We start from the raw sequence: 27,432 nt of genomic DNA on the forward strand, positions 1-27,432 counted from the left end.
AGTCCATGCTAATCTTGTTTGTCTTCATAATCAGCTCGTCAGTGAAAATGAATGATGCTATGATCATTGGTTATTTGCTTAGCCTTCATCGCCATACTCCGTTAAGTGTTTGTTCTTCAAAAGCTTCTTAACGTGTGTTTCAGGAGGCAAACTTTACATCACCCTCACAAATGGCATATAAATTTCACACAGAAGGCATGTCGGGGAGGGGGACACTACCCAAAACACTAGAGCAGGACACTACACTGCACAGGCTGCAATAGTACAAGCCACAGGTGATCGGTTTCTGTGATCAACTTATGCCGATTATGTGCTTTTCCGTGAAAATTGGCCTGTCGATTGGAGTATCCCAAGTGAAAATATATTCATTTGCAGTGTTTATTTGTATATGGCTGAGCACACTGTGAATTGCATAAAATAGATTAATGCTGTGCATGTATTATTTTGAATTGCTGTATATTCTTGATTAAAATAAGTATTTCACTTTAAAGCATCCGTTTTGCTATCATATAATACCCAGCTGCTGCCAAACCATGACATGAGGTGATTTATAATTACTTTTCCTCAAAGCATTCTATCCAATGGGGAACACCCTGCTCAAATTATGTGTGGGTGGAATCAGAGAAGTATTTTGCCGATTGCATCTCAGCCTCAGAAAATGCTTAAATAAAGGCTATGTAGCAGCTTATAAAATAGTCAAAGTGTATGTTTCTCTAATCTGTATTTGTTTGTTATTTTAGTTTTGTTATTATTTGGTTATTACAATAAAGAATTGCATCAATATTGTAAGTGGAAGTCAACTTTAACTGTTTGAGGTGCTCCAAACCACATAGAATAGGTTCAATTCATTGCAACTGTACATGCGTATTATATAATATGTATTGGTATGAGTCCATCCATCCATTTTCTATTTTAATCAGGGTCGCAGGGGTATGCTGGAGCCTATCCCAACTGACTTCAGGCGAGAGGCGGGGTACACCCTGGACTGGTCGCCAACCAATCGCAGAGCACATATAGCCAAACATTCATGCCTATGGACAATTTAGAGTCGCCAATTAACCTAACATGCATGTTTTTGGAATGTGGGAGTAAACAGGAGTTTCCGGAGAAAACCCACACACGCGGAGATTCACCCAGGACCTAGGTCTTCCCTATCTCCTGATTGTGTGGCCATGCGGCCCTATTGATATGAGTAAGAATTAATATTATGTGTTTGTTTTGCCAACTAAGCATACAAAATGTTGATTTGCAGAATGCACAAATAGATGTCAATCTATCCAGCCATCCATTTTCTTCTGCTTATTCGGGTCTGGGTCACGGGGGCAGCTGCCTCTTTCTTTACAGCTGTGTCTTTCTTTATAGCTCCCACAATGTTTCTGTCATCAACCTCTGATGTTATTCATCAGGACATTCCAAATGGTTGCAGTGGCTACGAGCAATATTTGTGCAATGGTTCTGATTAATCTTCTCTCAGATTTACAGTTGGTTGCTTTTTACCCATAGACAGCTGTCTAGTTTCATGTTGTTTTCACCTCGAAATGCGGTCTGCACAGGCAAAACCTATCCTACCCAATCTGAAACTGAGCATAGACATTCCGTGCTGTTTATTCACTGAATAAGCAAACCACACCCTCTAGTCACATTTTCCAATATTTTTGCTCACGTGAAAAATGGGGTGGGTTGAAAAAAAAAGTGCTATCTTCTAAGTTGTGCATTGATATGCTGTATGCAGACTCATCTTGCCATTTACAATTCAAGTATGCAACCCTGGATAGCTTTTGGGGTATTTTTGTTGTTCACACAATAACATATCCAACATATCTTGTTGGAAATATCACACAGGTGCTCAGTCTCTTAAATTGCTGCAGGGATTTTGCTTAGATGAAAATAAAAGGTGTTCAAACAGTAGGCGGGCATACCCGACAGGGGTGATTTCATGTGATGTTGGGCTTTATCTGTCACTTTATCAGCAGTTATGGATGGCAACGATTGGCCCACAAACACAATGGCATGGCAGCTGCCTCTTTGGAGGAGGGTGGTAATCCTCAGCAGGGCTGTTCCTGCAAAAATAATGGTAGTCATGGCATTTTGCCACAGTTTGGTACTACCTACTCATCTCTTCCTTTTTTCCTCAGTCTTCACAAGACTCAGTTAACTTGCTCAGTTAACCAGGCTGAAAGGATGGCAGAGTGTCTGCTCATGAATTACCATAACCATATTGGCAGTGTCTGCACCAATGACCACAACCAACGTGCCCAATTCAAACACACAATCGCTGGCTATTAAGGGCATGCCAGATTGTGGGGAGGTGAGGCCCAGCTGGTACATTTGGAGATTAACTCCTTTTAGCCTTTTTTTGTACTCTGCATCTTCCCATACATGTTTTTTTGTTTTTATTATATCAGACATTTCCCCTGGTATCAACCTATGTCAGCCTTTTTGTTTGGCCAATATATTAGGTACACATGCAGGTATTCCTGAACAATCTAATAAGAATTTTGTAGATAGATAGATTGATAGATATAAATAATATCTCAAGGACATCACAGTGAATGTTTGACACTTTAAGCACCTCCAAAAGCCCCGCAGATGCTCAGGTCAGCAGACATACCACTCCATCACTTTCAGCTTCCTCAGCAAGGCACTTGTCTTGACAATCATACTCTGTGTCAGTCCATGTTGCATTTCATGTTTTGACTTGCTGTCTGCAATGGATCCGCCACCCACTTGTTTGTCCCGACTAGGGGTGTAATGATTTGTTTTAATAACGATTCAATTCGTATCACGATTCATGGTTGCCGATACGAGTCAAGGACGATATTGGTTCATTTAGAAAGATTCAATCCGAAACAATTCAGTAACTTTAAATCGATTCAGTAACTTTTTAGCCAAGAATTCAACCAGTGTGACCGATCCATGAGTTTGAAAGGCTTAAAGTTGGACTTAACTTTTCTGTGTATTAATGAAAACACACCCAATATCACATGAAAAAATTGCATATTTAAGGACGTCCCCATGGACTCTCCTAATCAAGCGTGCACTCACAGTGTTAGATTTTTGCATCACTAAAATACGGGGATTGTATCTCTAAGAGTCACTGCTACTGGACCGTAAACTATCGTCCAGAGGTGTACAAAATGTCCTTAATCGATTGATTACCTTTTAAACAATGTTAGCTCGATATACATGTCGTCCTGAATGGAATATTGAGAACGTAGATCGATGTAGTTTAATCGTAGGACTATAAATCGATGCATCGATGTAGTGAATTAATCGTTACTCCCCTAGTCCCGACGCACCAGTGGAGAACCACAATCCAAAATATATCCAAGTTCCATTTGTATAGTATTGTCCCTTGACGAGTAATAAAAATGGTCATTGATAGACAGACAAAAGTTTGAATGAGGTGGTCAAACGTGAACAGTCTGCAACCATGCTTTTGTAGCTATTACAAGAATGAAACTACAATCATGGGAATGTTTGCATCAAGTGATCAATACCCTTGAAGACAGTGGGTAGATGTGGTTGTGGTCTTATGAGTTCTGATTTTATTACAGTATTGAGCCATGTTTTTCTCAGTAATAGCACCTAATGGCAGCTACTTCTCCTTATTTGGGTAAAAAGCGTTGAAGCGACCCCTTCTCTTTCCACTGTTGTCATCCAAATGAAGTATTTATGAACGCCATCTGTGTCAAAGCAGCTTTAATGTTTCTTGGTTGTTTGTTGCCTTTACATGGTGATGATAACGTTTGATATGTGTGATAGGTGTTGCTTCGGAAACCATGGATAATTAAAAAAAAAATATATGACTTTGACCTCCCCCCTATGCAGACTCACTCTTTGGTCCAGCTAACTGATGGTCTCTAATGAACCACATGCCACATCCCAATTCGATCGCTGTTATACTGAGAAGACATTTTTATCTTCAAGCACTCCTGTGTGCCCTATAACCCATTTCCCCTCAGCACAAGAGGATATTCAAGCATGTGTCGCATTGCTTATGAGGCGCCACATGGACACATCTCACCCTCAGGGCTTTGGGGATCCAGAGCAAAGCAGAATCCAACCAACATATATTCTTGTACCTCCGCAGCCGTAAATAGTTTTAATGTTACACCCACATCAGAGGAAGGCTTGGAAATTTGAGCTCTGAGTGGCATCGCTTCCGTTGCAGTTGACATTCTATCCATATGACATGTATTACAAGTGATCTTACGCTTCCGAGTGTACATAAAAACTCGGCACTCGCTTCCCCTTCCCCTCTTAGAGCGTTTGAGCCAGTAACTCAAGTTGTATTGCGGAAGAAGCACACCTTATTTAAAACTTCAGGAGTTTTAAATAAGGTGTTACACCTTCTCTGCAAATGTCTATCTTTAGTGTCAACACATCCTAATGAGTGACAAAACTGTCAATCATGCTCACTCCTGCATTTATTCTAGCAAATCAGAATGACGCAACCCAATCATTTTTTAATATTTTCTTTTTACCCCAAAACCATCATTTTTGCTTTGTCTTCCATCCATCCATTTTCTATGCTGCCTGTCCTCACTAGCGTAGCTGCGGTATGCTGGCGCCTATCCCAGCTGACTTTGGGCGAAAGGCAGGACACGCCCTGGACTGGTTGCCAGCCAATCGCAGGCTTTGTCTTCCAATATCTCAACATTATGACCCTCTGCTGTCGTAGGTTTATGTCACTGTACCAGAGATTCTCTCAGCACATTACACATTTCATAAAACAGGAGAACCCCACAAATAACTTTTATTGGCACTTTTATTTCCAATTAAAACCAGATCAGTTGTGTCTTGAGGCCAATGACTATAGTGCTATACAATAATCCCTCGTTTATGGTGGTGAATTGGTTCCACACTCGCCCGTGATAAGTGAATTTTCTCAAAAGAGGATTTATTCATAATATATCCAATATTTTCATAGTTAGATTTTAGAAAACCTGTTTACATCACCTTCTAAATAAGGTTTTTAGCATTATCAGAGCCCTCTAGACATGAAATAACACATAACACTTACAGCCATTGTTACACGCGTATTACCCAAAATAGTAAACATAATAACAGGAAATAAAATATATTAGACACATAATATAGAGTCACATGTTAGCATTGGGAGAGTTTTCTGGACAGCGTACTTCCTGCCGTGTCATTGATGTAACATTACTGACACCTACTGACCAGTGTAGAATGCTACATATTACATCTTTGAATGCATCTTATGAATGCCTTATATTTGTATTTTTGTTCATTCAGTCTTTTTCATGCTTGAAAATGCTTAACGTAGGCCAAGAATACGTAAAATTAACATAAATATACGTATTTGTTTACTAATAAGAGGCCGTAGATAATTTATTATTTCATTCATTTTGAACAACCGTGATAGACTGACGCCACGGAATTCGAACCGTGACTTTACTACCAAAGTATTGCTCACCCAAGTATCTTATTGTAAGCCACAATATTGAATGACTGAGATCCGACAGGGACTAAAAATCTGACAGAAAATGAATAAGGTTTTGTTAAGAACATTGCAAAAGTAACTTGCAGGTTTGATAGGAATCAATGCAGTGTAATAAAACAGCCTTGCAGTTATTCATAATATTGGGTATGGTGATGTGTTTAATGATAACCCTGGTTAATAATAATTTGAAGGATGTAATGTTTTCAAGTGTGTGAGGCTCTAATTAGTTCTCATTATATTTTTACCAATCCTTATTTTTATACAGTCAAGCCATTCAATGCCATTTCCTGCTGAACTATACCCACTGAACAAAAACTGATTAATTTAACTAAAAATTTAGCAAGAGTATGAGTCATGTTGAGACTTCACTACTGTACTGTATAAATGGAGAAAAACATAGTCCATATTAACTGAATGCTCAACATGCTGTAGTCATATTTTCATATATATAATATATTCATATAATATAATTATAATTAAAAATTAGCATCAGAATTGTTCATAATAACAATATATTTCTTAAATATGTATCAATTATTCTAAATCTTAAATAATTTTTTAACGTCTTATACACTGTACAGTAGATCACCGCACATTTGCAATTCAACATACTGGTCAACATTATTATTATTATTGTTTTCCCTTTTTTTTCTTTTTTTTCCTCTACTGGTCAACATTCAACCTGTCTATAGAGGCCACCTGTCTATAGCGGCCAATTTTGCAGACTCCCTCTAGTGGCCGCTATAGACAAGTTTGACTGTATATGATAATACAGACATTATCGTCAAGCATTGAGATTTCGTATTATGTTTAGCGGTCCTTAAACACACCATAGTTGTGTGCCTTGACTGGATAAAAAGTGACTCAGATGCCATCTGTCCGTTGATCATCTTGCCTTATCATTCATTAGTGTTGAGTCCCTATACATTTTATACTTTACATGTGGCGGGGGAGGGTTCTGGAGTTGAATCTAATCCAATAATTACACAACGTAAACAGTCCCTCTTATTGCAACTGTTGATCCGAAATCAGAGAAGAACGTCAATATCAAGCTATCAGGATAGTTTGGGGGGGCTGCGAGAACATGCAGTGTATCAAAAATAGGCATTTTTATGGGCGTATCAATTAGTTGCGCATTTTCACCATTCACTGGTGGTCCTGGGTATAATGTGTGGAAAACATGGATTATCACGGTAATCTGCATTGCAGCAGTGAAAGAGAAAGAGAGCATACTTTTCAAGGGTGCCTATGTCAACTTTTGTGGGCTTGCGGCCAGAAAACCAATGAACTGGATGAGATTCACATCACTGCTGCTCCATTTTTTTACGCAGTTGCTGTACAACACTGAGGACACTTAACTATTGCACTCCTTTGATCAGCATCAGAGCACTGTGTCACTCTTGATTTATCTATGAGCCTATTCTGGGATTCATGTACGGTCCAGGAAGACACGTCACCAGCATTTGACCTCTTTGCAACAGCGGGTATTGGCCCAGATTTACTGATATTTAGCAGCATTACAATGGCAACTGACTGTTCTGAACTGGTCTAAATGCTAATGTAGTCTAATGTTGTCACAGTAAACACACTTTCGTGTACTATTTCTGTTTTGTCCCACAGCTCTGCCTGCTGGAATTAAATTTGAATTGGGACTCGGCCGCAGAATTCTAGGCCTTGCCGCCTGATGTGTGCAGTTAATTGATTAATTGGAATGGTTTGGCTGTTGTTTTGCAATTGAGTCAGGCAATTATCATGACGCACCCAAATACTGTTAATGGGGCCCATTAGGCCCACTAGCGACTTCAGGAGCTGTTGTGACCTATCAACAAGCATTTGCTAAATGTGTGAAGTGCTTTTAGCACTTTGCACTGTTAAGCCTTAGTTACAGCAACAAGCACACACTTTATGAACAAAGTATGCCGATCCTTTGCCAGTGAAATGAATGAATATTAATGAATCCTACAGTTTTGTGTTAACGTCCACAACTCAGAAAAAACATGCAGAATAGGATTTGCAGACAAGCTACCAACAGGGCTACAGCATATGAACTGTTATAAATCATTAGTTGCTCTAATAGTTGCTATACTTGGAGTTGGTCAGTGAGTTCTTAGCATTGCCTTTCCATTGCACAGGAATTACAGAATTCATGCAGGTAGAAAAAACCCCATAAAAAATAATGCTAATAATAAAGTCTACATTACCTTTGTTATTTATTTATTCGTAGCTATTAAAGAATACTGTATATCAGCTCAAAAGGTTTTATAAACCAATAGTATTGAGAGCCAGTGGTCTGGCACAAATTGATTTTATTCATCATTCATTTTAAAGGGATACTTTCGATTTTTTGACAAGAAGTTGTATGACATCCCCATCACCAGTGTAGTGCATCAATAGTGACTTTCTCCGCTATTTGGTCCTGCGAGCCCAGTTCTGGTCGGACTTCCGTGATGAGGAACGTAGTTCCACTTAGTTGCTGGGTCATTTAAGTAAAGAGTTTGGCTTCGCAAAACAATATGCGTCCAAAATAGTAATACACTTGCATTATAAGAATGCCTCCTCAAAAAATCAGACCTCACAAATTGCTCTGTGTTATATTTGTCTGCCGCCATATCCTTTCGCTTCTCTATTTTTATGTATGTGATGAAGATGCTGGCTTCTTCATCCACGACAGCGCGCCGTGGCCATCTTGTTTACATGTGTTCCACAGCGGAAGAAAATGCAAGCGTCTTCATCACATGAAGAATGGAGAGGCGACAGCGCACATGGGAGACAAATAAAATGCCAAGTGATTTGTGAGGTCTGACTTTTTGTGATGCATTTTTGTGATGCAAATGTATTTATTACTCTTTTGAAGCATATTGTTTTGAGAAGCTAAACTCTTTACTGAAATGACCCAGCAACTAAGCGGAACTAAGTTCCTCGTAACAGAAATCCGAAAAAAAATGGACTCGCGGGACGAAGTGGGAGGTGTGGGGGGTAGGTCATTGATGTACTGTAGTTCTCTGCTGATGGGGATGTGCTACAATTTCATGTCAAAAAATCCGAACTATCCCTTCAAGTAAGTCGGTGGCAAAGCGACGGGGGAGGCCCGGAGTTCCTCAAGGCCCCGGCCAAGACACCATGCGGCCCTAGCATTTTGTGTTTCTTCAGTTGGATGTAAAGACTGCTAAAAGCCAAAGACCAAGTATTCATTGGTCAACGATCCCTCCTCATCTGCAAGTGTAATCTGCTCTCCATGGAATCTGTGTTTCCACAAGCTGCAGCCATTTTGCAGCTTGCTGGTCATGGTGACCTGTGTCTTCTTTATTGCAGGGAAAATGAAATAACACAAAATCAAAGATGGCTTCTTTTATCGAGTATCTGACCCCCTACATGTGGCTCAGAAAGTTATAAATTCATAATTGGCTCCCTTTCCAGGCTGCGCTATTGACTTCATATGGACAATCAACACTGGCCAGCCTCATTGTTATTTGCTCTCTCAGTGTGTTTCTGTATATATGGAACACATGTTGGTCGTGGTACCAGCAACATTCTGTAGAATCCAAAGGCAGTAGTCGGACGTTGCGTGCAAGAAAGCGCTTTGTAGTTTTAATCCCTTCCTTACATTGGCCTTGGTCATGCATTCATCTCGGGATCACATGCTCTTAAATGTCATCTGTATGTCTGGAGATATGGTTTCAGAATGACTCTGTAAAGCAATACAGCACTAATTCCTTTTGTAATCTGAGCCGTGACCGTGCGAGACGCCGCTAATTATCACTGCAGAGGACATCAGCTACATTCCTTCACACCGTGACACATTTATTGTCATTTCAAAAAAGACATCACTTTTTTATTGATGTGTCATCATTTGACATATTGACAGTGTTGGTGTTTTATTTTTGGAGGCTGTCATGTTATGAGATGCTGCATCATTTTGTGCAGCACATAGGTCAGCTCAAGATTAAATGTGCTCTCGAATTAAACTTTGCGTTCTAGGTGGAATAGGTGACCTTGTGGCTGTGATTGTTTCCATTCAGTTCCACTCAGTAAATCACAGACGTTTAGTGTGAGGATATAAAAGGCCTCAAATGTACTGACATATTCCCCATGAAAGACACTATTCGGCTCATTAATTCAGCTAAAGATATATTCTCATGCATGATGATTGACCAATTGAATGCCTTTTATCCTATGGAACAAAACAAATCCATTTCTTTGGTCACTGAACCCTGAATTCACCACGGTAGCCAAATTTATTTACATTTCTGAGTACAGTTGTCCCTCGTTTATCGAGCTTAATTGCTTCCAGCGATGTTCGAACCGCGCTGTAGTGACTGTACTCTGAATATAGAGATTTTTTTTCTTGTAAGATGTAGACTCATATTACCTGTACTGCAGCAAGGCACTGAAGTCTAGAGTCTTGCACGGGTTCAAATTTTAAAATCCAGAATCCTGACCTCCCGTCAATAATCGTGAGGATGGAGAAATGGACTGCATCAAAGTTGTGATGTTTCGTCTTCACCTCTACAGGTTTTATTCCTTCGAAACAGTGTTTACTTCGTCCTTCCATTCATCCTTTTTTTTCCTCGTGTCCGAGTCTGGGTCATGGCGGCAGAAGTCTCAGTGGGGAAGTCCACACTGCCCGGTCTCTGGCCACCTCTTCTAGTTCCACCGGGAGGACACTTGATCCGGAGCACCTCACGAGTGAGTCGCGTCCAGGGGGCATCCCGACTAGATGCCCGAGCCACCCCAACTGGCTCATATTTACACTCATATGAACCTATATAGTAGACATAATAACGGAAATAAGCCATTTAAAAAATAAATAAGACTCGTTGCTAAAAATGTTTTGGATGGGTTGGCTGAGTGAGTGGCAAACAGGAAGTGACATCAAAGTTTAGTTTTACAGTAGCCTGTTTTTTGGGGGGTTTTTTAGGACTTTTATTCGGGATTATTGTGCCTGTTGTGAGATAATTCAAACCAGCAATAAAAGCCTGAACCGCAAAATGTAAACCACAACGTGGTGTGGGACTGACAGTACTGCAAAAGCAATCTTTGGCAATAAAACGATGAACAATAGGAGAGATGAGCTCTTCTGGGTCAAATATGGACATCATGTGGCACAACTGCTATCAGATTTGCATAAAAGAAGCCATGACAAACTTGATTTACAATGCACCATTGCATGACAAGAATTACAAGAGTGAAGGTTAGACCCGCACACATGTTAAACTGAATTTAGCCTCGTTTCTGACAAATTCCTTTGAGGTTCCCATGAGCTACATCTGCCCGTGGCCAGATCTAAATTAGGTTTGAGCCAGTTGGACTCATGTTCGGTGAGTTGTCACGCCTCTGTTATACATCACGGATCCCCAAAAGACTTCACTAATGCATTATCACTTTCAGCTATGGGCAAGGAAGCACCCTATAAGACTTTAGAGAGGTCAATTAACTGGTCATCAGTAAGAGAACAGAGGAGAAAGAGGAGGCGGGAAATAGTTGAATGAAAGCTCACTGTTCGCTGAGCTATCGGCTGCTGCTTTTTTTTTTTTTTTGGTCGCTGTGCGTGTTTCAAAGCAAAGCACTCATGGTACACTGACAGTGCTCATTGTTTCTCTTCTGCTCCTGTGTCAAGTCAATAAATACACCGCACGTTGCAATATCTTTTAATAGCATTACTTTGCACTGTAATGCTTCTCTTCGTAATACAAACTGACCCAGCGGGTTTTATTTATCAAGTTTAGGCTTTTTGTTCCGCACACGTCTGCTGGATAATGCAACCTCATTGCAGAGGCGTGACTATTAGAGCTGTGAGTTAGTCATGAGTAAAATTGCATTTTTCATTAAGTGCTGATGAATTATAGAATGCAACTTACCTTAATAAGTTATAATTATTTTTAGGCGTAACGGAATATTGAAAATATAAAATACTGCTCCAGAAACTCATCACGCTCTCGGTGAGGTTATGTTTGCAGGATTGATTGGCGACTTATGGTGCTTGTTAATATGAACAGTGATAGACTTTAGGTAGCTGTTGTGTTTACTGTGATGTGTACTGTAGATGCTCAGAGCAATCAGGGATCTTTTAAGAAATGGAGAAAAGTTTATATGTTGTAAAAGTGGAATTGCAGCGTTTTAAAGAAAATTGGTCCCCAAAGGAATGCTGACATGGCAGCAGTTTTATCAGAACAGAGCAAGAGCAAAGAGCATTGCTAAAGGCTTTTTCTCTGGTGATGTCATCACTTGCTCTTATGTGAATGATGTGTAGTATTCTACACTGGTCACTAGGTGTCAGTAATGTTACTGTAATGTTCGGTGAGAGCACCAGGCTTGGAACAACAGACTTTTATTGCAGATTTGAATTACCTCACACCAGGCACAATTCTCCCCAATAAAACTCCTTCAAAACACGACCTACTGTTGCGGCCGTAACCCACGGCAAGTTAAAACTCAACTCTGAAACTCCGACGTCACTTCCTGTTCCCTCTGCTCCCCTGGGAACACATTTACAGCATGAGTCGTGTTCATATCTACTATATTTGGTAGTATGAGTGTAAAGGTGACTATAGGGGTGTTATTTCATGTCTAGAGGGCTCTAATAATGTTATAAAATGTATTTAGAAGGTCGTAATCAAGTTAAATAAACGAGGGATTACTATATTAGGGAAACACTGAAACAAAAAGTTAAGTTATGAAAAAGTAAACTATTTTCTGAAACTTAAGTGCTTCGTTCGTGCTGCACTGAGACAGTCCACGCTGGTTTGGTCTGGACTCAAATTTCCTCAGTCCTCTCTTTTTTCCGATATTCATGTTGATTTTGTACGAGAACAGTGGTTAGCATTTACATCACGACGCTCCTCTTTTCATTCATCTGCTGTTCTGCTCCTTGTCCTGCTCTGTGTCATCCTGCAGACATCTGGTGCTCTCAAGTCTACACGTCCTGTTTCCTCACTGCTCTACGTAAAGCAGCTGCCTATGAGTAGTTAAGTGGATGTGTGCATGGTTCAGGAGGGAAATTGCTCAGGTAGCCTCCTTCAGGCTACTTTGAGAGTCGGAAACATGCACCTTTAGAGACACACTTGGCTCCGATAGAAAGCCCAGCACATACTGAAACGCCGTTCACTACTATACCAGCATGTAGTTAAAGGGTATGGAAGCTCTCCTGGAGAAACCTGCTTGTACATTTACACCATCAGCAAATGACAAATGATCATGTTTTAATTTGTAAGTGGTTATTTTTCACTCTGTTTGACGGGGTTGAGGTCAGATCTCCCAATCCTTTCACAAAAAAACATCCAATAATGTAACGTATCAATGGACCTTTCTTTGTGCACTGGGGAACTTGGTACATGGATATTGAAAATCCGGGGTTAAGACGCCCAACTAATTATTATTTGTTTGATTGATTAATTAAAAATGTTTGCTTGTAATGTACTCATACCAATGGGCAACATGACGATGAAGGGCTCGTTCATTCCTGCATTCAATTTCTACTGCTTTATCCCGTTCAGGTCAGGATTGCCAGTCAATTACAGGGCCCTACAGGGTAGATAAATAATGCGGGGTCAATTACAAAAATTCTGATTCATATATTTCCCTAACTGCTGAAAGCGTCATGTATATTCAGAACGCTTGCACTCCACTAGAGTTTTTCTTTTCTTTTCTTTTTTGTTTTTGTAAAACTAGAGTGTTGGATTAGAATGTCAGTGACAACTGGGTTTTACAGGATTTTTCCTCTAAAACCATTCAGTTGAAAGTCTCCCTCCATCTGTTGGGAGACTAAGCCAGTACTTTGCACGTAGAGGACCGTTACCAAACAGAACTACTGGGGGTAGTGGTAAAAAAAAGTTTTCTTTTGGGAGTCAATGAGAGTAATTACACTGTTTTTTTGTATTTTTTGTTTTTTACTATAGTTACGGTCTACTGCGGTTGTAATTAAACACAAGCATGAAGAAACAACTTGAACTTTACAATAATTATTCTGTTTTCCTGATGAATGGCTGTCCTAATCTTTATGCTCCATTTTAGCTTTTGTTCTTCAATGCTTCCATAGATTAGGGGAGGCACCTCAGATTAGAGAGTGGGGTCAATTTAAAATCAAAGCCCTGTATTATCTTGTCAGTTTGGCGTGTGACTCACCAGAACTATTTAATGTTCGACCCTGACTATGCCTTGGAGAGTCACCTAGCCCCTTTTCCGTGATTCACTGACACCATCCAAAAGCCTGCTTGTTGCCAGTAAATTGGGTCCCCTCACATGGATGTGGCCAGCACTGTGATGAATAACACAGACCCACCTCATACTGCAGCTGCAGTTCTGCTGCCCTCACCCACATCAGAGAGCTGCCTAATATTTCAGCCTGTTTTGAGAAATGCCATATAACTTACCTTCTGCCAAAATGAACTGTGGTTTGCTTATGGCAACAGCAGTCAAAAACAATTTAGACTGCAAATGAAAATGATGGGAAATTGCACTTGCATACTTCAAAATGTCAGACTAAGCTGCCAACTCTACTGTACCAGACCAACCTTGTGACTGGTATGCGTCATGTCCTCTTTTAGTTTTTAATCACCGTTGAATTCAGCTATGGTTTCTCGGGTCCCCTGACAGTAGAGCTGGAATTGCTGAACATGTATAGTCAAAGCAAACACAGCGATGGGCTTATTAAAGACGCCGGGAGTGGAGAGGTGGAGCTGGGCTCTTTCTTCAGCTGCTGCATTGGCTGTATGGGCAGCAGTGGGGAGGGGCTGCAAGAGGCAGAGAGAGGGAGAGAGTAGCGGAGGGGTAGGAGTGCAGTGTGCTTGCTGGGAAATAGGCAATGCCCGTTATTTGCGTCTGGACTGAACAGCACATCAGCTGGGCTGCAGTCACCGGGAGAGCTGAGCACCGGCAGTACGGGGGACGTAGCTGCTGAGCACAGCATGCCTCGCTAGGCGAGACAAGCTTGCATAGACAGCACAGGCAGACACGGCGGGAAAACAAATTGCACACTTCACCGAAGAGAAGCTGAGGAGCGTGACAGGGCGAGAAAAGTTATCAGGTCAGCGGCAGAGTTGAATCGTGGAAGTGGAGCAACTGAGACTGACTGGGTTTACATTTGCAACTGGGAAAGCATCAAGGAGGATACTGGGAAAGCTGTCACTTTTTCTCAAGAGAAGAGCAATACTCCTAACAGGAGTCTCGTGCACAGCTACTTCAGGACTGTGATAGCAAGACAGCAGCAAGCCTAAGCAGTGCAGCTCCTGTCACTACTATAAGGGACTCTTTCACACTCAAAGAAGTCACCTCAGCTGTGTGAACTGCGCTAGATGAAATTTGACTTTTATCTGTGTCCCTTTTATCTTTTGTTGTTGGGAAGCAGTGGAGACTTGGAGAGCACGTCGCTCCGTCCTGCCATCTCTGAGACTATGTTATACTGTGCGTCAGGGAGCTCTTCATCAGCAGCTGCAGCACTAGAGCATGGAGAAGTCCAGCAGTGAGGAGTCAGCCATTCATCGTAGCCCTTCTGTAGATAGCTGTGACTCTGATTTCCCCCAAGCCTCCACGTCTGGCCGCCCATTCGGCGGCCGCGGCTTCACTGCCGGTGCTTTCTACGGTTCGACCGGGCCACGTAAAAACACCCAGCAGGGTCAGGCTGCAACTACAGCTGAGGCCAGCGCAGGAGACAAGAGCAACAACAAGTACAGCTCACCCAAAGGGAGCAAATACGTGGTTTTTTACCTGGATCTATCCTTTGTGTTCCTTTTAGAATTCAAGAAGTTTAACATGGCAAGAGGCTGCCTCTGCTGTTTGAAGTATTTGATGTTCATCTTCAATCTCATCTTCTGGGTAAGTGCAACATTATTTTGTTCCCTCATCACTCAGCCAGGTTCATGTTTTTGATGTCAATGTGTGAAGTCACCAGAGTACAGTGCAATGTAGCTACCACATGGAAGGTTCCTATTTGAATTTTTTTAAGAGTGGAAACCCTGAAGGATCAGGGCAACATAGTGGTTGTCAGTGCAGCCATGCGTTTCTGATTGTTACATCAGAGGGTCTGTGCCTTTTCTTTTCGGTGCATGTTGCTATTCCTGGATGTCATGACACAGGCAGTGGCATTGCAGCAGCTCTCCTTTTGTATGTGGCCAGAGGAGAGAATGGCAGGGGAGACGTTCAGTGGGGTCACTTTTTGGGTGGTTATATGGCTTTCATTATTGATTGAAATAACATTTAAAATAAAGAGTTATTTCTGTGATTTTTCTTACTGTGATTTGTGCATCATTTCATTCCTCCATTTGTAAATGTGTTTGCTGTCACAGAAAAAGCCATGATCTAATAGCGCTCTCCTTGCCAAATCTGCCGACGGATTGATTTCATAGAAAAGTGTGTGGAAGGCTCTGCTGGGTGGCCATGCATGGGCAACTACTGTAAAAGTGGGAATCCCTTGAATGTTTACAGAGTGGATTATAAGGCTTATGGGTTATGGGGCCAAAGGCTGTTGTGTGAATGCAGCCAAGCATGAAGCATAAAAACATCCCAGCATTGAGGACTTTATACCAACCCTGGCCCACCATACCACTGGCTGGTGAGCCGTACTAACTGGGGCACACCGGAGTCTATGGAGATCATTACCCGTGGGCCAGCTGCGAACGGGCCAGCATTGAAAAAGCGCACACGTACACATGCGCCACACAAACCAACAACTATCTCTTTGCCGGCTCCCCATCTAAAAAGAATGGACAGCGTTGTGCATTGCCAGGCTCGGGGCTGCAAAGAGAAGCGCTGTGTGCTGCTTCAGGGCAAGTTGCAGTATCTATATCATCCTCGTATCATTACTCATTTCACAGCGAGAAGAGCCAAGTAATTGGCAGAGACGACCAAAAGGCCTGGGGGCTCTTCAGTGCTCACTGCCTTGATGTAAATGTTTGTGCAGAAGAATGAGAAGGCTCGGGTAGGCTTAGCTGATGGGGGATTCTTTCATTCTGACATTGATTTACCTTGATACAGCATCGCTTTTAAATACTGTAAGTTCTCAGGCTCTGACATCGCCTACGGTTTCAGTTGGAAAATGACATCGTGCGCCGTCAGAAACGGCGGCTACTGCAGTGATGTCCCTGAAGCTACAATCTGCTTTAATGCGCTTTGTTGAGATGATTATTGACTCCAAGTGAATGGTTTGGACTTGGGCCATAATAATTGATTCATTGATTGTTCGGTTTGGTTTTGGTTTGGTTTAATTTGATTTGAACATGCATGCAGGTTAGAATGGAATACATCTCATGAATCATTTCACAGTTCCACATGTCCAAAAGGTGTAGGAAGAAGCAAAACTTATTTAATCCTACCCCCCATCTGTTCCACATCTTGTGCAGTACTTATTATTCACTTCCTGCATTCCATGGAATATTATTCCATATAATAATCAGTGTAATAATAAATTAATAATAAAAATATATACAATCATGACAGAACAATAAGTATAATAATCGAGACTCTTCTGTCTTGTATTAGGAAACATCAACTGATTGTATTGTTTTTTGAATTTGCTCATCTCGGTACATTGTTTGAGTTCCTTGCTCAATCCGTTCCATGATTTAATTCCGCATACTGAAATGCTGTGGCTTTTCAGCGTTGTTCCCGCATATAAGTGTTTTAGGTTTCATTTTCCTCTAAGATCATATTTCTCCTCTCTTATAGAGAAATACTGTGTGGCGTTTTTGGGTGGCAAGTTATTGTTAACTTTATGCATTATTTTAGCAGTTTGAAAATGTACTTAAATCAGAAAATTTTAATATCTGTGATTTTAAAAATAAAGGGTTTGTATGTTCTCTATACGCGGCATTATGAATTATCTTATTTTTTGCAGTACGTTGAGTGAGTGAAGATTGCTTTTATAATTATTGCTCCATATCTCCACACAATAAGTTAGATATGATGATACCAAACAACAGTAAAGAGTGTGGAGTGATTTTTGATCAAGAACAAATTTTGCTTTATTCAATATCGAAGTATTTCTCGCCACATTTTGTTGTATATTTTTGATATGACATTAATGTTCTTTCACTCTTTCAATATCCACTGTAAACAAATTTTTTAAAAGTTGCTGAATCATCAGGTGGGAGTGAGTCAATCTTCAAAGTCATAGGCTTGAAATTTTCGAGTCCTTTCAAGTCATGAGCACCCGCTTAGTGTGTCCCAAATAAAATGACATTTTAACAATGTCTCTTCTTCTTTTCCTTTCGGCTTTTCCCTTCAGACGTCGCCACAGCGAATCAATTGCCTCCATCTATAACAATCGATTAAGTTTGACAAATACAGTGAATGCATTTTTGAATAGTTTTATTATTTAAATCAAATAAGACCAGTGTGACAAGACTTAGCATCCAGGATGAAGTCATTGCACTCAAATGTAATTCACACATTTGTTGTTTGTTTTTAAACCTGATTGGACGTTAATAGATGCATTCAACGAGGCAAATCCAAAGGGAAAATATGTTGTGTTGTTGGAATTTACATAACAATCATGGTAGTTGAATACTTAGAATGGTGACACATTTTGGTCCCGAGTCATTGATGTCAAATCTGACATTGATAATCTGATATTGTCAAGTGGAGTCCACACCTCTGGTAACCATCAAACAAAATATCTTAACTAGTTTGCTGTCTAAAGAAAAACATCTTGGCATATGCTATGGAAAGTTGAGCTGCAGCCACACGAACATCTGTCAAGCTCTTCTGGGCAGCATTATTCTTCTTAATACGACACCGGCATTGAAAGATGCACTCAGGATATTCAGAGATCATCAAATAAAAAAAAAATCAAGGAGCTTTTTGTCCGCACCTTTTTAGGGCAGCTGTTAAAGACAAGCATGATGACAAGTCACTGCTCTAAAGATAGTGCAGATAAACATCTATCTTAGCTGGATATTTTTGGTGTATAATATATAATTACACAATGATAAAGGGCCTACTCTTCCGTCAACAAACTAGTTGTATAACCCTATAAACTTAATCCAGCCCTATTATTAGTAATTGCATTGGCAGATAGTTAAACTGACCACAATAGCCACATCGATGACAATCCATTGCAAGCAGCTCTCAGGTTTTTCGGTGATCTCCAACGAATCGGCATTTACCTCAAGTACAATACAAACCATATTTATTTATTGCGCATTGCATTGCAGTTTGCTGATGCAGGGAAGGGCACATTGTGCAATGAGATGGTAAATTGTATGAAATATTTCATACAATGAAACAAAATTCCATCTAGAATGAGAGTTAGTTGAGAAATTGAATTGGGTAATAAAAAGTAATGTCCTTCAAGAAAGACAGTCCAAGGAAGCCAGCACGCCTCTTGTTTTATTGAGTATTTTCTCAGCTCCAAAAAGAGGCTCGGTCTCCGCTGAGTTTAGAGCAGAGTCAAACAATGTTGATGTGGTTTGTGTCGTCGGCCATGTGGCTGTGAAACCAGCAGGTAACAGAAGAACTCAAGAGAGCCTCTAACTAAAGTATTGATTACAGGGACAGACAATGACAAGGCTGACAGAGAATAGACTTCATAGATGCACGACAAGGTCATTTGCTTGGCCACACTTCAGTCTTAACTGAACTTAAGTTAAAGTATGCCAATCGGGATATAATTGATGATGTTGATTAAACATGAATCTAAAGCATAATGGCATTGAGTTACATGGGTGCGTTACAGCCCATCATACCCATTTTAATAGATCAGAAGTAGCCATGGTCTACGACTATAAGTCAACCTTTAGCAGCTTTCTTCAGGGGCAGTCTCAGGGGATTTGCTTGATGGCATTTACTTCCCCGGGTCTGTCTAAAGCTCAGTTTGAGCTTAACCCCATTTCTGTGGCAAAATCTCAGCTTTGCTAACTGGCTGATGCACCCCCTTTTTCACCAGTTGAAAAGCTTTGGCTTTCTGATCTTTGTGGAAACGTGCACACCACAACGTAAGAGTGTAGTGACCATTAAGTGGATATGAACTTTCCCCAGATCCATACTGTACATCCCCTGTGGTACAATAATTACATTCATACTCCAGTAATTTTCTTTAAATGAGCACTTACCATTAATATTTGCAACACGGGTTGATTAATGTTTTCCTCCCACCCTGAGTCATTTCACTGCTGTTTAATCAATGTCCCAAGGTAGAAGCGTGAAGTGATGTTGGGGTCAGAATGCACTTTGAGTTGTTCTTGTTGGTGACATGCAGATTGGTATTTTGGATTATAGGGCATGACTGAACCATTGAGAAGGTTCCTGAGGCTGTGGTTTGCTGCAAGTCACTGAAGGGTCATTCAAGATTCCTAAGCCTTCTGGGATATCAGGAGGGAGTGTGAGATGTATTGTGACACTCCTGAGACTGTGCTGTGCTACCTTTGACACTGCAAATGGTAGACAAGTTGGTCTCCGAAAACCGATGAGAGAATATTCCACAGTGGCACCAAAAAAACCCACTAAGGGTGTCTTTGTTAACACCCATTAATCGTCTTTTACACACAGCAACACACACACACACACACACACACATACACTAAAAACCTCCTTGGAAAATACACCCATCACCACACACGGTTCGCTGTAGTGGGTGTACAGTGGTAACTTAAAGCACTTAAAGGTAAACAGTGGCAGGCACTCAAGGCATCCACATCCATGTGCTCATCCTCACGGCAGTTGTTCATGACCATCTGGCTCCTCTTTCTTATAAGGGATTAGATGAGTCTGAGCTTTAGGGGGAGTTCCTGGCAGATTAGGGCATTATTGGATGCTTCTGTTAGGATTGAGACCGGGACTCCATGTTTAAAGCCAGCAATCATCAAAGCAAAGGGCCTTGTGCTGTGCTGTGACAGTGTGCCATGTTGTGGGGACCACGATGCCTGAATGGCTGTTGGAGTGGCAAGATAGGAGCATCATCACCGATAAGGTTCATGCTAGGGGCGAGATTTGTAACCTCTTAAACTGCAGGGTGTCCCACATATCTCTACTGCCCCACTGATAATCTCCTCCATTCATGATTCTCTTACGTGTGTCGTCTGCAGTGGTATTTTAACTCATGCATCCACGGGCCATTACATTAGGCACACACACACATGTAGTCAGATGTAAAAAAAAACAACAACAAAAAGGCAAAATCAGTAATTCCGTGTTTATCACCTTATTTGAAAACGTTGCCACAATGACATATTCACCGGAGCTAACCTGCTCGTGAGTGTAGGGAATAGGTGAGCTTCAGGGAATACAAGATCACAGCCTATAAAAGCCCTGCCCACTGACCAATCAGTTGTTTGACGTCATTGTTCAGTGACAGTCCTGACCGCGCTGATTCGATTTGCGAAAATCCTTTCGATTTTCTTTAGGATTTTCATGAGGAAAGTGCTAGATTGTTGTTGGAGGGACTGGCTTATGTCTGCCAGCTTCTGGTGTCGTTTGCAATGAGACATGGTGAAACAGTGTGGTTACCGTGCCCACAAAACCGACAGACAATCATTTTCAAGTATTTGATTTTATTTTACTTACCCATTATCAGTTCTATTCCTGTAAATAAAAGTTACATGGATCTCAGCCCTTCCATTTGTCGTTCCTCACATATACTGTATAGTCATGATTAAATATAACTTATTTCTTGCAATTTTTTTTCTTGCAAATATTTCAACTTTCTTTTCCACAATATTGTGACTTTATTCTCATTTTATAACGTTTTCCCAACCTAATTTTTCAAAAACTGCAAATGTATTCTATTTTGCTTGTTTCTCATGATTTTACAACTTTTTTTTTTTTAAAAAAAGGTCTTTTCCTTGAAAATTTGAACTTTTTCCTACTATTTTTCCCCCCCACATGACAAATTTGTTCTTGTAATAGTATGGCTTTTTTCTCTCTTTCTCTCTCTCTTTTTCTCTCTTTTTTCTTAATACAATAATTATGACTTTATGCTCATAAAATTACAGATTTTTTTTTCAATTTTTACTGTTTTTAATTTTAATTTAAATGTATTTGTATTTTATTTTAATTTTTTTTGAATGTGCAGAGAACCAATCAAAAAATGCCACGGGCCACAAAATTACTGCTCTTTTAATTTATTTTGTGTGTGTGTGTTTTTTTTAGAACGCACTGAGGGACAATTTTTTTAAAAAACGACCACAGGCCAGACTTTGGACGCCATTGTTCTAGATAGCTGTAGTGTAGCTCTCCACACCAACCTCCAACAAGTGCTGAACAATTCTAATTTGAATCACGACTAAATTCTATAACGCCATCGATCGCTCCAGAACATGCCTGTTTTTCGTTTTGATTTTCATTTGAGGAAACGTGGAAACATACGCTATTTGGCAATGTAAACAAACATCGAAAAATAAGTTCACCTTTATCTGGATCAACCCCGAAATTGAATGAGAACATAGTGCGTCGTCAAACTAAAAAATATCGAAATGGTGTGGTCAAGTCACTCGTCAGAGGAGTGAGCTAAGCCAACCCCATAATGTGTGGCAGAATGCCTGGAAAAAATGGAAAGACTAAGAAAAAACTGGCTGACAAATATTAAACTTGAAACAAAGATGACAAGGATATGGAATGAAAATGGCAAGCAATGCAACAATGTTGGCGCGACCGTAACACTGTGGAGGATAATGACAGTGATGATGATGAAGGCATAACCTACTTGACTGAGATTGATTAGCAAATTGTTAAATGATGCCTCGCTGCATCGAGTTGTTGTATTGAACGGCATTCAATTGTGTACCTAAGTGTGTGCCTAAGGCAGCGCCTGCTACGTATTTATGAAATAAGTCTCCTTCAGCCTATATCTACTTAAGTATCTCATACTGAAGTGCATGAGCAACATTCCCTTTATTTGCGGTTGTAGAAATATCGACTTAGTCTGGCGGGGCCATTTCCGCACCTTATCACAAGCTAAAGCCTCATTTGGTATTCATGCCTTAAAGAAATTTGTCAGTTCAGCAGTCCTGTCCTCACGTGTGGTATCAAAGCTACATTGCACTTTTGTTGGAGGAGATAAAACCATCCGTGATAAGCATTCCTGAAATCCTCCGCTCAATCTGGAAAATGCTTCTGTGTTTTTGAGCTACAGTCCATGCTGATTTAACCCCTGAATTTGACATTTAAGGCTTCAAATATAAAGGTATTGGCAGGCTCCGACACAAACATTGTAGCCCCATGTTTAATTTGATGGAATTCCGCAAACAACTTCACTTGTTCTTTTCCCACCAGGATGCCGATGTGATGTGCCAAAGCAATTTGTCTGGTTTTCATTTTCCATATCAGTGCGTGAATAGCTCAAATGTCTTTTATGGCTAAAGAGACACCACATTGTACTTTCCCCGACATTTTTTTTCCTTTTTCACAACAGGCACAGCTGAAGTCCATCAGTCACCACCATTTGAAACAAAGATCAGTGAAGGGGGAATGAATGAGCGTGGAATACGCCCCACGAGACAATGAAGCCAGCCGCATGTGTGGTGTTGTCACATGCATTTAATTCCATTAAACCACCATGAATTTTCTTTGTGTTTGAAATAGCAGAATGCAACCTGGGCAAGCCTGTCAACCTAAATGTTACGCTCTCCAATAAGAGCTAGCAGACTTTAAGGCATCTGTTTTTCTTAACTGGTTGCTACCAGTTTGAAATGCTTATATTCTGGAATTCTGATTGAATAGACACCATCATGACGTTTACATGGATTTTGGTCTAATTAGCATTCCCCATAGATGGTTAGACTTTGATTCAGATTGACTGACCTCCTTGGCAAATATCTCAGTACACCAGCTTTGTCCGTCGAGGGAGTTCACTCTAATTTACACATCTCTGCGGCACCTTCGATTTCTTGTCTGTGCTGTGTTACACCGCTGAAGCCATTAATGTACGTTGCAGATCAACTTAGCCTCTGCGTGTTTGGACTGGGAATAGCGGTAACACTGGGGCATTGGACTTCCATGATATTACTGATGCACTGTACGTAGGTGGTATTTGTGAGAGGGAATGAAGTCCTCCACCCTACCCTACGAGTCTTTGACTGCAACTGGCGGTAGTGTCATTTGGTTTGGTAAAAGGACAAAATATAATCGGTGGTGATTCTGTTTTCTGTTTTAACCGTATACGCGCTCCAGAGCAGCCAACTTTTCCGGATTTTACAGAAGACTTCTGGAAATTTCTCGTGTCTGCCAACTACCCGAAATAAAAAGTTGAATTTGCAGCTAGCTAGCATACAGCATCAATCGCTAGCTAGCTTTGAATTATCAACAGGTGGGTGTGCCAACATCAGGCTGATCAAACATACCTGATCACAGGGTAAACAGCTTCCAAGAAGATAAAATAAATCCCGGAAGTACAAGGATGGCTATCATGCTGAATGTTGGAAAAGCTGGAAAAGGGTGGATGGCACCCTTTGGGTTGGGAGCGAGGTCTTGCCCAAGTGGAGGACTTCCAGTATCTCAGAGTATTTTTCACAAATGAGGGAAGGATGGAGCGTGAGGTTGTTTGTTATGTCAAAAATGTAAGAAAAAGTTTGGATATGTTCACGTAAATTTCCAGGTTAGTGTACAATGTATCGCACATCTTATTAATACACTTTGTGATTCCAGCTGTGTTCATAATGTATTTTTATCACAAAGCATTCCTGTTAGTAGCTTGTTATTTTGGAAACTGAAACTGGAAATCATTGACATTTATGGATTGGAAGTCTATGACATAATCAGCGGTTTACTCCGCAGTTCTTTGCTAACTAGGAACTGTAGAGAATTTTGTTTTTCTGAAGGTCTGTTATCAGCATGCCATTGCCTGTCATGTAGAGGGTGCAGTCAAGAGCCTGCGGGGTGGGGATGGGGGTTGACAACACCAACTGTTGGCAGCTCTGGAGTTTGCACAGTTGCTTTTCTGTCTCAAATATCTCTTGAAAGATAACTTTCAACTTCTCGTCACCCTGTTTTAAAATGCACACAATGGACAAGCATTGATCAGGTGTTGAAGTCACATTTTCCCAAGAAAATAACATTTTAAAATATGCTGCATTAAGATCTCAAGATTAGCCATAACTACTTCATGGTAGGGGTGTCACAAGAGCTCGTGTCACAAGATCTTGTGAGATTAAAACATGACTTCTTGTGAGTTCTTGTTCAGAAAAAGAACTGTCTCGTGGGCACTTGAGACGATAATAAATTAATTCATCACACAATAAATGAAAATGAACTTTCCGTATCCCGCCTCCAAACAGGCAGGAAGAGAGTTCACTCTGTGCATTGGTTTCAGCACTTTGGCACATTTGTTCCATAGAACAGGCATGAATGGAGTGAGCCCTTTTCTCAGTCATACAGTCTCTTTGTCTCTGTGGGTGGGGGCGGAGCCGCTAGCATACACACAGGGTGCAAAAGAGTGTAGCCTCGAGAGGAGCAATGCAAGGTAATGCAGTAAAAATGTAATTGGTATATTGCAATATTTTGTCATATATTTTTATTTTTTCACTTTTCTAAAAAGTAAAGTTAAAATCTCGTCTCGTATCCGTAGAACCAATCACGTGTATTGTCTCGTCTCCTGAAGTGTGTGTCTTGTGACACCCCTACTTTATGGGCTTTCACTTGTAATCCTACTCTAGCTACAACAGCAGCAGCACTACCGCAACCAATTTAAAAGTACTGAAATACTTTTGTAGGCTTACAGTGCATTACCATCATCATGACTTTTATACCCATTTACCATGCTCACAAACAGTAAGAGTAGTAACCAGTAAGAGAGATAGGAAAGAATAAAATGTGCCATCACAATCAAAATATATTATTCATATTACATGGCATGGCATGTTGTTTTTTAAAAATTTATTTTAAAGTCATACTGGAACATGTTTGTATATTTGTATATACACCTTTTGAGTATTAAGTTGCTGTGTGATGAATTTAGTTAGTTAAGTGTTCTTTGAAAGATGACACTGTGAATTAGTTATATTGTTATATTGGTATATACTGTGTATTGACCTCCACTGACTTCCAATGGGTTGACAAACTTGTTATGGCTCCTGCCAAAGAAAGAGCTATCGGTTTCTCACTGACTCATGAGCAGCACAGTATTTCAACAATTAGTAGTATTTCTGAAGTAAAAAGAGATGTCACCAGCCATAAATTAGCGACACCGCTGTATAAGTCGCAGGGTTAAAGAAAAAAGTAGAGGTTTATACACCGGAATTTACGGTAAGCATGCCGATACAAGCAGTCCATTCCAGACTCAGCTCCAGCACATTTATCCAGCAGCATCGGACCCAGCATGCAGACCCCACGTGATTACGACAATCACAATCACAAGGGTCATGAAATGACAAAAAAAATGACATCGCAGCCGAGTAAAAACCGCCAGGCACAAGTCCTCAGCGGTAGAAAAGAACCGTGAAAGTTTAACACAACCAGTCTCATCGCGCATCCAAAGCAGCACCACAAACAACAGCAAAAGGATCCTCGCATAGCTAATGTTGCTGACTATTGCTTTCTGTTTGAGTAATATCCCTCAATCAAACATTTTCTAATATTCCACACAATAAAAGTATATATGTTTCATGCTGTTATCAGATCTGAATATCTGAAACTTTCTAAGTTCACGCAAGATGAGTTGATTCGTTTTTTTTGTACAGGTATTTCCAAAACTAACCCCAAGTGAATTTGCCCAATCAAATAATGTTGCTGCTGCAATTGGCAGATAAAATAATAAAACATTGTCGCCCTTATGTTCCTGGCCAGACAACACAAAGCAGGTGTGTGTCAGCACGACGGTAACTTGACACTTGAGGAATGAAGAAACAAATGCAACAGCGCTTAAGAATTGTGACGAGAAACAAAGCACTCGCATAGAAGCAATGGTGGTTGCTTTGCATTCCGTGAAAGTGGCGCTCTGATACACATCACACAGCAGCACCTCTCCCATGCGAATTAGAACGCATAGGGACTCTATCTGCTCTCCATTATTCATGCCTGAAAGTCTCCACATTACTCCACAACTGACTTTGTTATTAGTTCAATATGATTGTGGTTATGGTTATGGTTTCATTTATTTTGAACATGCATACAGGTTAAATTCTTTGTGGGATGTATACTCCATTTTCCTTGTTGTCATGGTGATGCAATCTTTAATATTTATCCAGATCCTTGATATGTTTGACAGCAAGCACTGATGTCTCTTCTAGCCCTCCATTTAGCTTTTTGCCATTGGCTCGCCATGTACCTTCAATTTTTTGCCGCTTCTTCAAGTTGCATGCTTTCTTGGCCATGTCAGAGTTGCATTTTGTTAGCTGCTCATTCACGTAGACGTTTGTACCCTTCAACTTCTTTCCTTGTTTCAGCAGTGTGGTGTTGAATTCCCTGTTGGTGATTAAACGATGATGACGGGTGTAATGTTTTTTCTTCCATACAGTGGAATGCAAATATTGATAGTGTTGATATCTACGTCCACCTCCTTTGATTGTAGAAAATTGACAATTTTGTTGCTTCTTTGAAGCAACATCCATTTCATCTGGTTCTCTCTGTTCCGGACTGCCCTGTGAGTTGACCTGGCTATAATTCGGAGCCCCGTGAGGATCACATTGTTCATTCGTGCATTCTGATGCATCTCATCACTAGTATTTATCATTTGCTCAATTTGTTCCTGTAGTACCGTGATAAAATTGTATAGTGCTCTATTTTCTTCCATAGGGTTTTTAATCTCCTTAAGAGCAGCATGCAAGGAGCATTATCATCTTATAGTACCTTGATATCATCCTGTAGTGCCTTGGTATCATTGTGCAGTGTTCTGTTTTCCTTCTTAATGTTTATGGCCTCATCATGGATCTCAGAGAAGCTCTTCTTGAGGCTGTTATTCTGTGATTGTACATTAGCAGTTTGTGTTTGCAGGCCTCTTAGAGCTTGTCTTATTTGAGCTGCAGATTCCTGCACTTTCATCTCCTCCTTCAAGGTGCAATACAACATCCAAACCTTCTCTGGCCCTATTTCTACATTCTTCG

At 40.6% G+C, this 27,432-nt stretch overlaps 1 protein-coding gene across 3 annotated transcripts in view; it reads left to right on the plus strand.

Annotated features, from left to right (window-relative positions):
• tspan9a (tetraspanin 9a) overlaps window positions 1-27,432 on the plus strand; it is a 250,066-nt gene that overhangs the window by 126,980 nt on the left and 95,654 nt on the right. For 2 of the 3 annotated variants that reach the window (XM_054775441.1, XM_054775440.1), the window contains one exon: window positions 15,201-15,280. In XM_054775441.1, coding sequence (XP_054631416.1) covers window positions 15,218-15,280 — 63 coding nt within the window. In that variant the 5' untranslated portion in view covers window positions 15,201-15,217. Of the gene's footprint in view, window positions 1-14,240; window positions 15,281-27,432 lie in introns of those variants that run through there. The other variant, XM_054775439.1, reaches the window with a different exon arrangement.

This window comes from Dunckerocampus dactyliophorus, chromosome 5, assembly GCF_027744805.1.
Source record: "Dunckerocampus dactyliophorus isolate RoL2022-P2 chromosome 5, RoL_Ddac_1.1, whole genome shotgun sequence".
Lineage (NCBI taxonomy): Eukaryota > Metazoa > Chordata > Actinopteri > Syngnathiformes > Syngnathidae > Dunckerocampus > Dunckerocampus dactyliophorus.